Source organism: Charadrius vociferus, unplaced genomic scaffold (assembly GCF_000708025.1).
Source record: "Charadrius vociferus isolate BGI_N301 unplaced genomic scaffold, ASM70802v2 scaffold337, whole genome shotgun sequence".
Lineage (NCBI taxonomy): Eukaryota > Metazoa > Chordata > Aves > Charadriiformes > Charadriidae > Charadrius > Charadrius vociferus.
This window is the reverse complement of record NW_009649049.1, coordinates 634,150-649,802: the sequence shown is the minus strand read 5'-3', so window position 1 is coordinate 649,802 and position 15,653 is coordinate 634,150. Positions and strand designations below refer to the sequence as shown.

Sequence of the window (15,653 nt, the reverse complement as noted above, 5' to 3'; positions counted from 1 at the left end):
AAGAAAGTAGCAGATTCACACATACTTCATAGCTAAATCACCTAATAGACAATTTAAGGAACAATCAGTTTGTGTAATACGTTTGAATGATTAAACTGAAAGCAAATATCAATATAGTTAACATAAGAATTTAGCCATATTCTATAATAGGTAGATGAGATCACTCATTTCTTTCATCTAAAACATCTTAAATCAGACATATTGTTAAATTTAGACTCGAAATACAGGAATAGTATGAGATACAGGAATCAAACACAGACCAATTTCTGCTATTGCGTGTATTCCTGCCTTCCCACATAAGCAATCTACACTCAGTATAGTTCTAGCAGAAAATCATATAACCTCAGGACAAAAATAAGACAAACAGCTTGATTTTTGTAGGTATCAAGACATATATAAAATCTTGGTTTAATGGGACCGGCATACTCTGGCATACAGCATATATATATAAAAAAAAAAGCAACGCTGCATAGGATTTCATAAAAGCATGCAGATTTCTAGGTATACCAAATGCAGCAAGAAGCATCAACAGTTACCCCTCCTCCAAGTAAACCTTTAAGAACAGTAAGTAAAATTACAACAACAGAAAGACATCAACTTTAAACTAAAGATAATCACAAATTACCAAGAAAATTTTCATATTCTACCAGTGCTGCCGTATTGTTTTTCCATCTCATTTTTCTCTCCACAAAGTTTGCATGATGCATGCTAAATGAACCATCCGTAAATCCACATTTTTTCCAGCCTGTTTTGTCGTCAGCTCTCCAGGATCCTATTGTGCAATTCTCCTCCCCTCTTCCCAAAACACTTCAACTGCTGATGCAGAAGCTGGCGGCTGCTACAGCATAATGCAGTTTTCAGTAACTATGGCAGCAATAGCTCTGTGGTGAGCCTGAATGCCTTCTGCAATAAAATCTTAAGGCTCAAATAGAGAAACTCAAGTGAAAATAGCCACTGTTGCCAAAAGCTGAAATTTGCCAATTTTCTCAAAGAAAACATCAGTCAAGTTAGCATCCCCGTCCTTCTGTCTGCCTAGTGTTCAAGTCCCATTTTTCTTCTACAAATGATTTTTTCCAGGGGAAGAAGAGTTAATAACAAAGCAGAAAAAAAGATGTTGGCAAGGCATTTTGCGCCCTTGCAAATCCCAGCACTGAGAGCAATCACAAGTCAGGGTTACAAGCCTATCCACTGATATACATCCACCCCCGCTCCGTCCTCCCCCTCCACTCGTGTCCAATCCGGGGCCCTTACCGCAGGGCCTCAGAGCATCACACAGCAGCAGGAACCACGCAGCTGCATGGGATCGTACATCTGCTTCTGCCTAGCACAGAGGCTCAAACCTCTCCCCCTTCTCCTCCCTAAAGCAAAGGGAAGAGCGATGAAGGAGACAGAAAGACACCTCCTCCAGCCTCCTGAAGCAATGCCACTCACACAATTCAAAGCAAAAGTTAGGGGGTGGTGGGAACCAGAAATCACTCGAAAAGCCAGCAGAGTCAGAAACCTTTAGAAATAAGGGACTTTTGGAAATGTACACAAATCCCCTTCACAGAAGTTACCATCAGATGAAGTATCACTTGGATTTCTGATCAGCTGGTTTGCTTAGAGAAAAAACACACCTGTGCATTTTTTTAGCCTTTCCACGCAAAATCTCATTTTTCCCTTTGCCTAAGCTCCCAAAACAACAGTAAGGCAATGACTTAAGGCAATCCTTTAAATACGCTTCTAAAACAGACCTCTTTTTGGTGAGGAGTCACAGGCACAAGACACAGCCACACACTCCAGTAAAGGTCACTGCTGCCTTGCTAAATTCCAGTTCAGCTGCAACTACAATCTATCACAGGTTTTCCCCTTACGATTTCAGTTATATATAGAATCAGTTAGTTCCCCTGCTAACCCACTACACACGATTCTGCTCTAAGTTGTAGAGTTGCTGTAATTGACACAGTGCATTTCTGTGAAATGAAATATTTGAGCGATCTTTTAAGAGATGCAAAAGATTTCTTTAACTTGTATTTGTAGAGCACTTTGAAATTCTCAAATGAAAGCTGTCAGTAAGAACTCAGAGTATTCTTTTTACAAATATTAGTTGGACATGTTAACTACACCACACTAGAATAATAATTGTGTTGGGTTCTCCAGCATCAGATGCCATATCTATGGGCACCATTTCCTTCCCGGTTCAGTAGAATTTCACACGTTCTATTAAGATGACTTTTTTTTTTCCTGGTTTAACAATGTTGTTATTTTCAAGGAAAGAGAGCTTAAACATGCTCTAAGCAGCTAAAATTAATTCAGTGTACTGCTATACCATTGGACTCTAATGGAACAACTCCTGCTTTCAAACTAGCAAGAAATCAGTATCAGGGTTTATATTTATATGCAGTATGGTATTAAGGCAATAACAGGACCAAGAACTTAATTATCTACTTATTTGCGGTGATGCTATCATATGATGACTGATGCCAGTCACATGCCTTCTGTGTGTTTGCTGGCTGACAACAAACATCACAAGTTTGAAGTGCTGGGACTCTTCTGAGAAGGGTGCATGAGCAGGCAGCCAAGTAAGAGTACAATAAATCACTCCCCTTTTTCAGGGAAAGTTTCATGCCTAAACTTTTAATATTTGGGTGCAATGGTAGAAATTTCTTTTCTCTTTTATTTCTCAAAGTATTTTAACATGCAGTTAGAGGTTGAACTGGTAACTCAACCCATGAAGAGCAGATGGGAAAAATGTCATCTTACTGACAGCATGGGAGATAAGACTGTAAGTAATCATTACCATAACATATATGTTCATATGCTTTGAAATAAAAAAACCCAGGAGAAAGCAAAGTACCATGAGTTCCTGATTAAATAGTACTTAAACCCATGGAAGCCCAACAATTTCAGAATCGTTTTTGTGTGCAGCTGCTGTGCTTCTTTGCATGAATGAAGCATGTTCTGTGCTAGGATTTCCTTTTTGAACTCTTTGATAAAGCCACCAGAAGAGAACCAAATTTGTCCAAGGATTTTTCAATTTACTAATGCGTATTCACAGTACCTACTACTGACATCGAATTTGATATATTTTAGGGTTCTTATATATTGTAAATTGGGGCTGCTTCATCATAAACCCCACTCTAATCATGGCTTAAAAGCTGCAAATCATTTGCACAAGACTGAGTATGAAGAAAGAACATGGTTGCAGAGACTTGCCTATAACTGAGCTACAGGTACAGGTTCTTGTTTCAATATGATAAAATCAAATTAAAGCTTGAAGCCTAGATTGCCTCTCTTCTGGAGGAAATTAGTGCAGCACAGGACAAAGACAAAGCTAGAGGGGCCAAAAAATTCAGCATGATTTAGACACATTAATATTCTTACCTTAGTTCAGGAGAACATTTGTTTTCTTTACAGCTTCTACATTTTGCACTGTAAAAATAAAAATAGGAAATCATAAAGATGTTCAAAAAGAAGGCAAGATAACTTCACTGAAGGCTATTATACACAGAGATGTTATTGTAATTTTCAGTAGAGGAAGACTCTAGGATGCAGATTGCTAGCAGCTGGGAGAGCATCAAAAACTATCAAGTGAGAGGGGGGAGAAAGAGACACACACACACAGCTTGCCCTGTTCTTATATTTTCCTCTAAGCATCTCTTTCTGACAGAGGCAAGACCCTGCACTAGGTGGACTTTTTACTGATGAACAATAAGCACTCCCTGTAGTCCACTTAGTCCTATATTACTGTTTGCAAAATAACTCAGACACCTTTTAGTACTTGACATTGACTCTTCTTCACAAAAGCTGAACATTTGAGAGACCACATACTTCTAATTTTATTCTCATATTATAGATCTTAGGCTAGATGTCTCAATCATAACCCCCTCCATGAGCAAAACTACTTGTCTGGACAGAAACATAGGCTTACTGGTTACTGTAAAGGAAGGCCAAGTGGATCAATTCAGTTTACCTTTGCCAAAAAAACTATTCAAGAGGAAAAAAAAGACCACTGGACTATGTAAGGTGAAAGACAACTAATATTAGACATAGTTTATAGCTTATTCCTGTAAGAGATGGACATTCATAAAAACCAAGCAAATGCAATACCATAATGCTTTTCATTTTCACTGAAGTTACCATTTGAAACACTCCAGATAAGTATGAGGGTAATGCTAAGCAATGTAACATACATAGTCCTATCCAAGTGATTAAAAAATTGATCAACACAAACAAATCTGCTATCTGAACACGGTCTGAAAAAAAAATAAAAATCAATTGGAAATGTTCTGCAGTTTCGTCAGGTTAAAAGGGGGAAAACCAAGCGCAATTCTGCGCTAAACTGTTCACAATGCTTTGGGATTTCTGCAGGTTTTTCTAGGACCATCACCAAATTTCTGTGACAAAAGCTCTACCTCTGATGTTTATACCCATGTAAAGAGCAACTCAGTATCTACTTTTGAAGGTCATTAGATGAACGCTTATTTTTAAATTCTTTGTAATTTTTACAAAGAAAATAACACCAGTGATGTGTAAAATGTACCTCAGTAAAGAAACAAAATGAAATACCATTTTGTATATAAAGGTATCACTGCAGCAAATGAAAAGCAAATGCAGATTAGATACATTAAAGAGAACACATAGAAACACACTGTCCAAGGTGGAAAGCAAGTTTGACTACAAGTATGAAGAGATGTTCAAAACAGAGATAACATTTTATGCTCATAAAAACAAGATGAGATACTTCCTCTAGAAAGAGATAAAAGATTCCCAGTATGTTACCACACCAAAAACACTAGCAAGAAGCAGAACTACCAACAGATATGAATGAGAAGATGGCTGTTTCTTGCCTTTAACAGGTCAATTGAATGTGCCAGGCTGAGAGGAATTAAAAAAAAAGAGAAAGAACCCAATTACGTTTAATTCTGTGATATTCCATTTTCAATGTTATGAACTGAAACACAGAAGATATCTTAATTAATTTTCCTGATACATATTAATCACTGTCTTCACTACACCAACCCTTTCCCTTTCAGAAAGGCTCTGTCATGAAAAGCATACATTAGACACTGAGTATGAGCAGCTCTTCAACATTTGGGAAGCAGTTTATGCCTCATTTACTGCTCAGTTTAAAAGGAAAAAAAAAAAAAAAAAAAAAGAGAGAATCATAATGTCATAATGGCTTTCTGAGATGAAGGGCTCAATGAGGACTTAAACTAAAGGGAATTTATGAACTAACCAACCTTCTGATTTCCACAACAAATTACCAGGGAAAAATGAATTGGTAATAATTACCTTGGTTAGATCATATCTAGAAAAGTCCATTCTGTGCACTGAAGTAAGAATATTGTAGAAATCATACATTAGCTCATAAATCAAAACAGCTATAATGCAGATGTACAAGTAAACTGAATTACGGCTGTCCGACAGTCTCATCCGAGGCATTTGCTTGATTGTGCATCAATAAATAATTTTTCAGGTTTGTTTCTTGGATATCGTAACACTGTATATTGGTCAGTTGGCCAATGCATTTTCTCAGACACTTTTATTTGGTCACCTGAAAACATGATGGGACCTATTCTACATACAACTTAGTTTCGTCTGAACCAAGTCCTGATTTCAGACATTATCCCACATGAGAAATTGTTCGTTTGTTTTAACTTACTAGTCCAGAGAAGAAAGGATATACTGAGGAGAATGGGTGCAATTTCCATCCAAGTTGAGCCAGTCCAAAGCTCCACAACTCAGAATGCGTGGGGTTTCATTAATCTACAGAAAATACAACATGAGAACAGGAAGAAAAACTATCACAGCAACCCAGGAACTTCCAAGTTATCATTAAAACTGCCATTGCTAACTACTGTGTGCAATGCCGCATTATACCTCCCATGTGATTTTATAATCCTGCTTACACTTCTGCTTAGTCTTTGATAATTTGCAAAATTCCTAAGTATTTGTTACTAAGTACACCTCTTCTTGTAGTTTTAATGTACTGCGTTTCATTAATGAAGAAATTAAAAATGAAAACAAATGGAAGTTAAGCCCCTTATCTCAACTACAGAAGTGAGTACAAAAGGACAGTTGAGCAGAAATTATAAGATGTTATTATATGAAAATCCATTTTAAAAGGTAGATTCTTGCCAGTATCATTTGGTAATATGGTTATGTCCTAAACCAGAAAATTTACGTTAAGTTAGGTTTTTTAGTTGTACATGTCAGTAATTTTTAAGAATTATCTAATTTATTTGAAACATTATTGAACTAGCTGACCAAAAAATATCTTGCAGTAGTTAGTTCTTGAGATTAACATATCAAGAAATATTTAATCCATTTCTGATATATGTAACAATTAAGCGCTTTCAGAGTCAACAATACTCAAGCATGTAATTCCATAAATTTTCCATTTCTTCTAGTATACCTCATTTGGGATGGTGAAAAGTCAGAGAAAGGAGGTAAGTCAGAAAATTGTCAAATGTGGAAAGATTTTTAACTGATCTTTTCACTGCGGCATTCTGTCTTTGTTTCAATCCTACTGTAGCCATGACTAGAAATAGGAAACACTAAATTATTCAAGGGATCTGCATCATCTTTTGCTAAGCACATCTGAAAGAAGTGCTACTGTCCTCCCACAAAAGGTTTAGTGCCATTACAGACCATTAGATAGAGGAAATGAAGCAAGTGAATACGATGATGAGAAGAAATATTATCTATATCAGGCTTGCTTTTTAGAGGGAAAATAATTAGGAAAAATCAATAAAGAATTAGGAGAGAAAAATACAGTTTTAGAACTTACTGATCTTCTTTGTCTTAAGATAGCAGCTTCTGCTGGGTGATTGAATCTAAACTTATGAGACTTGCCAAGGACAACAAGGGCCCCTGTGAACAAAAATTAATTAGAAATCTACAGGGGCATAATTCATCAAACAGTTGTTCCCTAGAACGTTAGCAGCTTCTTAACTCCAGTATACAGACTACAGCATATACAAACTACTACAGAATAGTAAGTATAAAAAAACCAACAAAACAACAGCTTTCTGACCGTCACAGAGCAGAAGACTATTTTTAAAATTTACCACTATGGAACAGCAGAGTTATTATTCCATAGTGACAGCATCTGAGCAAACTAATCTTGGATATCTCTGCAAACTGAACATAACAGTAAATTACCTGCTCATATTAAAGACCAGCCTGACTTCATATCAAAACCATAACCAACCCACTGCTGGAAACTTGCTTTTACACTACCTTTTAAAGAATCCAGATTACTGCAAATTCCCAGAAACTCTGTTGTTTTTTTCATTTTAAATAACCTGAAAATATGGGAGCCTGATCCATTTCATCTGAGCTCATTCACCATAGCTTATGACTCAGTGGCTAGTACCCTCCACGTAAACACACTGAAAACGTTGAAGGTAATTTCAACCATATTACATAATGGCCAAAAAACCCCACCAGTGGTCAGCTGTCTTAGAACTAGTCTCCACCACTTTCCACAACAGTGCTGCTGACTACACATCTTCCCTTTTCAGAAGGCTACAGACTACTGCTGTCAAAAGGGGCCTTAATATTGACCTAAGTCTTACTTTTACTTTCTGTAGGGTACTTAATTTATTTCCCCCAGTCCGGAAGCTCCAGCCGTGGATAAAACTTTGTGGTGCTAGGTAGGAGACTGAGAGATGTATTTCTTAGATCTGCATGAGTTCCATAAATCCTTGTCTCTAAACTCCAGAAATAAGTTGATTACAATGCAGTTTTCACAGAAAGAGCAAGCCTTACCTTGTGACAGACGACATGATCCAGTGACTTCACATCCATTCACAGTGCAGTGTGCGCCCTGAACTGGTCGCAGTGTCACAATCCCACAGTTGTTGTCTATCATACAATGATCCCTTTCAATCCATCGTCCCTGCAGAACTACAACATATAGATTTGTTTTATCTCACCTGTTGAAGGGGTTGGGTTTGCACTATTTTCCTCAGCATGAAATACCACGCACTGTTTGACACTATGACTACGTACTTCATACCTTAGACATACTACATCATGTGCAGACCAAGGAGATTAAATTGTCTTCTTTGATTGATAGCCAAGTACCTAACCACAGAAAAAAACTTACTTGATTGAAAATAGTGAGATGGCTTTTCTTAAAGCATTTCTGGTTCTGAAAAACTAAACACTACTTTCTGATTTGTGAGCTGATGTGCAAATTATTCTGTTGTGCTGAATTTTCTTCTTGCTATTATGTCATTTATTGTTTATATTTACTAACCTACAGGCAGACAATAACCAAACTTAACCAAACTTAACAGAACTAACCAAAGCTGCGATTCCACAAAGTTTCCAATTTCAGTATAAAGTTTCAGCTATCATAATTTGTAGCTCTTGAGATTCAATGTTAAAATTAAGAGTGCAAATGAAATGAAATAAAAAAAAAAAACCACCTCTGAATCATTTGGATTTTATACCTAAAATACTCTGTCCAAGTAGAGTTGAAAAGACTTTTCAATAGCTCATGATCACTTGTGCCACTAGTCTAGGGTAGGACATACCAAGATTTAGATGTTGGATGAAGATATTTTTAAACTCTAGTGTAGCATTTTAAAAGTGTGAAGATATTCTGAAGCAATCTCAATGAGGTCAAGACCATCGACTTTTTGACCCCTTATACAAAAAATAACTGAATGATTTTAGCCAACTTAAACAATTATTCTCTTCTATTTACCTCCTTCTATATAGAAAGCTGACAAACAGAAACATTACCTAGCTATTACACATGACAAATATAAACCTCTTGGTTTGACCTGACCATACCATAAAATAATTTGCAATATAATTCTCTCACCAATATCTTGATCTTGGTCTGAATCACTTCTTCCAATTTTGGTTGTTCCTTCCTAAAACAAGAAAAGAATTAATTGAAAAGTTGGTTACTGAAAGTGGATTACATATCATAATTAAAAAAGCTTTGGTATGGCATTTTAGCAAATACCCCAAATAAATCATCTCTGAATGAACAAATCATTTAGAGCAAACTCTATCTACTACCACGTAAAGCTTCAGCCTGCTGTCCCCCATAACAATGCAATTACTTCTTGTCCTGCAGCTATGTCAGCTTCTCCAATTATGACTCCAGCAGATGAAGTAACCCTCAGTGGACAATTTTTGGACTGTGCTTGAGACAAGTATTTTAAATATGAATACAAGTTTTGATGCTTTGAACTCTTACAGCGAGACTTGTTGTTTGCAGGAATAAAATAATTCTTTTTATAAATATCCATGCAGGAAGAAAGAAGCTGCAAAATGATTATTCATTTAAATAGGTTTTTCAGATATGAAAGTAACAAAATTCCTACTTCATAAGGGAACTTTGTCATAGATTATGAATTCTTCAAACTAACTACTACAGAAGAACTTTTTTCCAAAACTTAAGTGGCATTTATAAAAAGTCTTCCTGGTTATTATGGTAAAAAGGCAAGTTCCCCAACTTGAAGAATCAATAACTTCAAATAAAAGAACCGCCTAGGAACAAAAGTCCCCAGAACAAACAGGTACAGACCATATTATGGGCCAGTGATGGAAGGGAGACAGTATTCTTACGGTACAGTACAAATTTCAATAAAACACAGTAATGTAATCAATACTATGAGAAAAAACTATGAAAAAAAGCAATGAATTCACTACCTGTCTAGTATGTTCCATTCCCAGTTCTATTTTTTTCCTTAGGAAAACAAAGCAAGATCATTTCCTACCTCTGAAGAGACGCTATACTTCATTATTGTAAACAGATTAGTGAATGAGCTCTAAAACGACTGTAGCGGCAACTTTCAGTCATATTAAAATTAATTATGGCCATTAAAGTACTTGATTTTTGTATTCTAATTAGAATAACTTGAATATGCTTCCAGCTCCAAGCATGTTATAGCCTAGATTTAAAGACGAAGCAAGAAGTAGTAATCAGAAGCCTGAATACTGAGAAAAGGGAAGCTGTGCATTGCTGTAAGATGATGCAGTTACGGGTAATTATGGGTAAATCACAGTGGTTTTGTGCACTGGAAGGAAAGAGAATTATTATCATTCAGTTCCTCACAGAAGTCAGCTATCTGAACCAACTAACAAAGCCCTCTGCTACAAGCCCTGCTGAGACTGCCTTGCTGGAGAGGCTGAAAGCTGAACTGTGCCCCTGCTTTGGAATAATTATCAAGTTACATGTCAGTTTAATGTTCAGTGGATTCAATCACGAAATATCCACCTGGCTTGGCCCCAACCTGCAGAAAACTTATTATCCATATGAACTTTGACTCACTCCCCACAACCAAGTGAGTTAGCGACATGTATTTTATACAAAGTAAACCAACTCCTAAAAGACCTCTTTATCAATTATCTTCTTGGCTAAGCAAAGAAATAGTTATTCTAATTCCAAAAGAAACTTTTTACCAATGTGCTGAAATTACTCTCTGGTAATACAATTTAATACAGGGAAGTATATTAGAGCAGTATTGGCTCATGAAATGCACAACAGTATCCCAGTTAGTGGAGTGATTCTGGGTGAGTTTAAGTACAACTAAAAATTGCAGAGAAAAGCAAAGGCACAGATAGGATACAAACAAACTAACTCAACTTAAAAAAGAAAACAAAACAAACAGAGCCATAACATAGGCCAGGCCCACACTAATTTCATTTTTTCAAATGCTATTACTGAGCTAATTTTTTAAATATTTATACTCTTTCCTAATTCGATATTGAGTATTCTACCTGAAAATGTGAAAGATAGATGATTCAGATGAAACGATTGCACAACTCCACATTAACACATCAAAGTACATCTTCACATCCGTTGAAGTGCTTTTATGTTGTTACTGTCTCCTGGCAGTGTTTCCTGACTAAGGGTAGAATTCCCAAGCCGCATTATAGAACCATAAAGAGTGAGATTGCTTTCCCCCTTTGGTTTTGGGAGTACTCCAACATTCAAAAGGGCTTGTGAAGTACATATTCTTCTAAAACAATATTACAAAAATCCCATATTTTTAAGCTATACAAAATGTCAGTTAAATTATATGGAAAAACATATATTTTTGTTAATGTAAGCCAGAAAAAAAAAAAGAACACAACCTAAGAAAGAAAGGTTCTTTAAGCATAGGCACAGCATTGATTAGCGCAATTACTACTATGGAATATCAAGAGACTAAGAGTAATGCCACATTTATTCTACATGATCTGAAAACTGCTGCCATGACCTCTCCCTAGAAGTACAATGTAAAGTGCTGTTATATGTTGAAGCCCTACTATGTAAGGAACTGCTAATGTTTTACCTTCTTGCTGTTCAGATGAAGGTAATAGACACCAGAGTCTAAAAGATGCAAAGCACAAAGAAAAGAAAAGGCAGCATCTAGGAGCAAAGAAAGAGGGGACAAAGATGTTAGTGTGACAGAGAGACACTAATGAATTCAGAGGATGACCCTTCAAACTAGGTTTCTTCATTAAAATGAACATCTTTAAATTACTTTAGGTGTTGTCAAAATTAGTATGTGAAAATATCTGCTGTTTCCAAAATGGCATATAATGGAAAAAGATTTAAGTAGTAGCAATTGCTTGTAATAAATATATAATGTTAATGTAGGATCGAGTAGTTCAAGTTGCGTGTTGATCAGCACTGAACACTATTACTAGGTCCCTAATTGTTACCTGGTACAATTTCTTTGTGCTGGCACAAGAAAAATTAGGTAAAGTTTCTTTCAACATGATAAAGAACAGCATGATTTCCGTTTCAAATATTTGTTGTGGCTTTTTAACAGGAAAAAAAATAATCCTGTGTCCCTAAACTATATCAAGTAGCACAAATCCTAGATTTGGATTAAGATATTTTTATTAGTAGAATAATACATGATTTTCAACCATATTTAACAGATTTTTTGCTAACAAGTGTACCTCTGTATAGATGCCCATCCATCATTCCTTTTATGTTAAACCACATCACTATTTCAGTAATTTCCATTCATTTAAACAACATTAAAAAGTTAAAGTCCAGCTTAGCACAGACTTACTAAAAAACAAAACAAAAATAAAAATATCCTAAAACTATTTGACCTAGCCATGCACATCATAAGATGCAATGTGGAGTAATATGCATATAGTGTTATGAAAGTTTCTTGGTGAAAAACTTGCCTTAAATGAGCAGCTACACAACAAAACAATATCTATGAGGCTGGGATACTATCTGATCCAAGAAAATAGTCACTCAAGTGGGATCACAAGTAATTAGCATTCAAGCTACACACCTGGAATCTGCTTGGCAGGCAGTATATAGAAGTCATTGCCAAAGTGAGCTGTGCTTGTTAAAGCTTACTTTTACCTTCAGTCTACACATGTAGAAGTATTCCAGTCTCAAGGATACAAGTACCAGGTAAAATCTGGACCAGCACATCTGGTATACTTTAGGCAACATCCTTTCTGTTTACACACACACGCGCGCGCGCACACACACACCTGTCCTCACGCTTCATGGACAAACTACTATTGCCTTTGCTTATGATACATTATCAAATAGTTTGCACTTGCATTCATAAGAGGTCAACTTATTATTCCATATATGACTACTCCTCCTCCACTTTCACGTAACCTTTTCTGCTTTTTTCCACCATCTGTGTCTTGTGGGCTGCGGCCTTTTTCATAGCTGTCATTGTAATGATACCTTAACCACTCTCCATTTCCAAAGAAAACAAGCGTTTTCAAATTCAAGGCAAAAATAAGGCAAGTGACAATATCTCACCCTGAGATGATACAACACCACTCCTGTGCTGAGGATATCATCATCCATGGCCATTAGATGAGGTAAACTAGAATCTATTGTTACTCCAGCTTTTTCTTTGTTGATGTCCACACTGTATTCTTCCATGATGGCTTTCCTGTCTGTCCATTTACTTGTCCAGTCTTTGGTCAATTGCTCGATCTTAAAGAATAGGAGAAGAAACTGTTTCATTTACTAAGCAGGTTAATTTTTCTCATACATAAATTTCTTCAGAAAGAACAGGATTTTTCCCAGTTACTGGATGCAAAATTCTTTCACAGGTTGCAATGCAGGTGTATTTCTAATTGCAGTACATTTCTGTGGCAACAAAAAAATCAGGTAAAAACTATACTACCACCAAGTGAAGTAGGTTTAATCTATTGAAGACTCAGTCCCCCAAATGTCAGAAAGATATATGATCACGCTAACTAGTTGTTTTGCCTGTTTTTAAGTAAAACGTAAAATTAAGATCTCCAAAACCTTTACAGGTCACCAGTGATCAAATCTTCTTAGTAATTTGGTGACTGCACAATAATTTCTTTTGATAGATTGAAGGAGTTTAATCTTAGAAGAGAGAGGCTCTGTATAATGAATTACTGTGATATATTGAGACAGCTTTCAAACAAGGAGGAGATTGTGCAGGCTTAGTGATATTCAGTGGATAGTATCCCATTAAGGACACAAGACTTTCATCCCAATTGGTAGAGAGCACCCAACATATTCAGAGAAATCAGGAAAGGATTAGGACAAAAACATTGTCACTGTGGTTTCAGAACTATGGCAACACTATCACCCCTGGCCCAGTGAAACAGAAGAGAGTTACAGCATCAAATAGATCATACACACCTTCATTTCATTCTGAAGAACCAGCTCAGTCAGATTTCCATCCCTGTCATCGCTCCAAGAAGGACTGGAATTCCTCTGTACAAACAACAGCCACCGAGATCTACATGTTAGTTTCCTTACTCACAACTGGCAGGCATGTTCTTTCACTCTCCAGGATTTCAAGGAGATGAACTCAGGGAAGGAAAGACAAAATACACAGCCATTTGACGCTGCCTTCTTCTAGCATGTAGCCTACACCTCAGCTATTGCATGCAAGTTTTTGTGAAGAACCGGTGAAAGAACAGTAACAGAGAGATACTTCTGTGTAAATAAATCCTGGACTGTAGTTCTAGTCTCTCCCAGCAAAACATGCTCTCCATGGCATGGAAAGCCAAGATGCTATTATTATTCTGAAGGAGAAAAACCAAAAGAGTGTCAGCTGTATTGTGAGGCCTCACAGATGTTCACAACTTCTTTGTGGGGACAGAGTGTGCAGGCAGGAGTGAAACCTCCAACAGACTGTTGAGGTCTACTAGCTCATTTTTTGGGAAAGAGGATTGTAACAAGTCTGGCAGGGAAATTACATCAATGATTAATATTTTGTACTGTCTTTGTGCTTCTATATCCCATATTTCTATTTCATGGTACTTCTGGACAACAAAACCATCCATCTCCATGAAAGACAGACAAGGAAATCCTTTCTAATCATTACACAACTGCTTATACTTCAGGATTACCAATATAATGCCAGAAAAAGGAGGAATGACAGAAATGTAGCTAGCCTTATAATCATCATCAGATCACTCAGAGAACAGCTTAATTTCCCCTCAGTTACAATAAACATGGAAAGATAAACAGATAAGATGAAAGCAAGCTACTGTAGCTACCTAAAGCACCATCAGAGCTCCAACTAGGAAGTGTTCCTACATACCAGTTCAAAGCTCATCAGCATACTCTTCAGCCTATCAATTTCTTCTCGCAGTTCTCTGATCAGTTTTACATTTGCATCCTGAAACATTGAGACACAGATGTTGGAAAAATCATGGTTTAAAAAATCTAGCTAAAGAAATCAATGCAGAGCTTCTCCAAGAGCCAGGAGGAGAGGAGAACAGGCACACTCACAGCAGTACTCCTTGCTCCGCTCTGCCAGGCCTCTGGGATGTATTGCCCATGTGTAGGTGGCTCCTATGTTTGATAGGTTCTCTTTTTGCATAAACTTTGTTCCATCTTTTTGCTGAACATATACCTACCATAGGATTTTTTTCCCATGGTGACAATAGCTGGATACCTCACTACTTTTATGGATTTACCTTGAAAATAGTCCCATCAGGTCAGGAAAAAAAGCTGTTATTTCTGTCATGCAGAGGGCTAGAGAAGGCTAAGTCAGAATGTCACCAACCATGGTATTAAAACCCCTCGCAGCTGATACACAAAGCATTTCTGGCCTGCTTGTGTGTAGGTATTTATCTCGCTTTCAGAGCCAGCAGCTCTGCATAGGCAGTTTCTGGAAACCAGCTTTTCACAGACAGTTCGGAGAAACTCTTGGAGTCATGAGTCAACTATCTCTGGGTTACCAGTGACACTTTGGTTCAGGTCAGTTTGCACTGAGGGGAAGAAAGCAGCTAGCTGAAAGGATGGAGCGAAAGGTCTAGCGTGGGCTGTGCAAGAGAGTGATGGGCACACAAGTCGGGAGGCTGAGAGGCTCTATGTCACAAGAGGCCAACCCAGAAGGACAGTGTTTGCTTGCTTGTGGCCTGTCACAGAGTTGAGAACAGCTGCTGTGAAAACCAAACACGCTATTGCTGCCACTAGTGATGTCTAAAAACTAGTTGTAGGCACTGGTAATATGGATGCAAATTAAATTTGGGAAACCTCGGATTAGAAGGGTTTCCTTCTGCCCAAGATTTAACGGAGTATCGTTAAGAAAGCAAATAAGTGAAGTACCTCTCTAAGATTCTATCCTTTTATCTACAGAAAAAATCTTGATACACCCATGCCAAATCACAAAAGAACACTACTAAAGTTGTAAAGTCAACCGTTCAAAGATTAAGAAATGCTGGAATTA

The 15,653-nt window shown here is 37.0% G+C and overlaps 1 protein-coding gene across 1 annotated transcript in view; it reads right to left on the bottom strand.

The window, feature by feature from the left end:
* STARD9 (StAR-related lipid transfer (START) domain containing 9) overlaps positions 1 to 15,653 on the bottom strand; it is a 110,912-nt gene that overhangs the window by 29,179 nt on the left and 66,080 nt on the right. Inside the window, exons 15-22 of the mRNA XM_009887985.1 lie at positions 14,520 to 14,597; positions 13,610 to 13,684; positions 12,746 to 12,925; positions 8,822 to 8,873; positions 7,756 to 7,893; positions 6,773 to 6,855; positions 5,645 to 5,748; positions 3,364 to 3,411 (exon numbers count right to left, since the gene is read on the bottom strand). Coding sequence (XP_009886287.1) covers positions 3,364 to 3,411; positions 5,645 to 5,748; positions 6,773 to 6,855; positions 7,756 to 7,893; positions 8,822 to 8,873; positions 12,746 to 12,925; positions 13,610 to 13,684; positions 14,520 to 14,597 — 758 coding nt within the window. The remainder of the gene's footprint in view (positions 1 to 3,363; positions 3,412 to 5,644; positions 5,749 to 6,772; positions 6,856 to 7,755; positions 7,894 to 8,821; positions 8,874 to 12,745; positions 12,926 to 13,609; positions 13,685 to 14,519; positions 14,598 to 15,653) is intronic.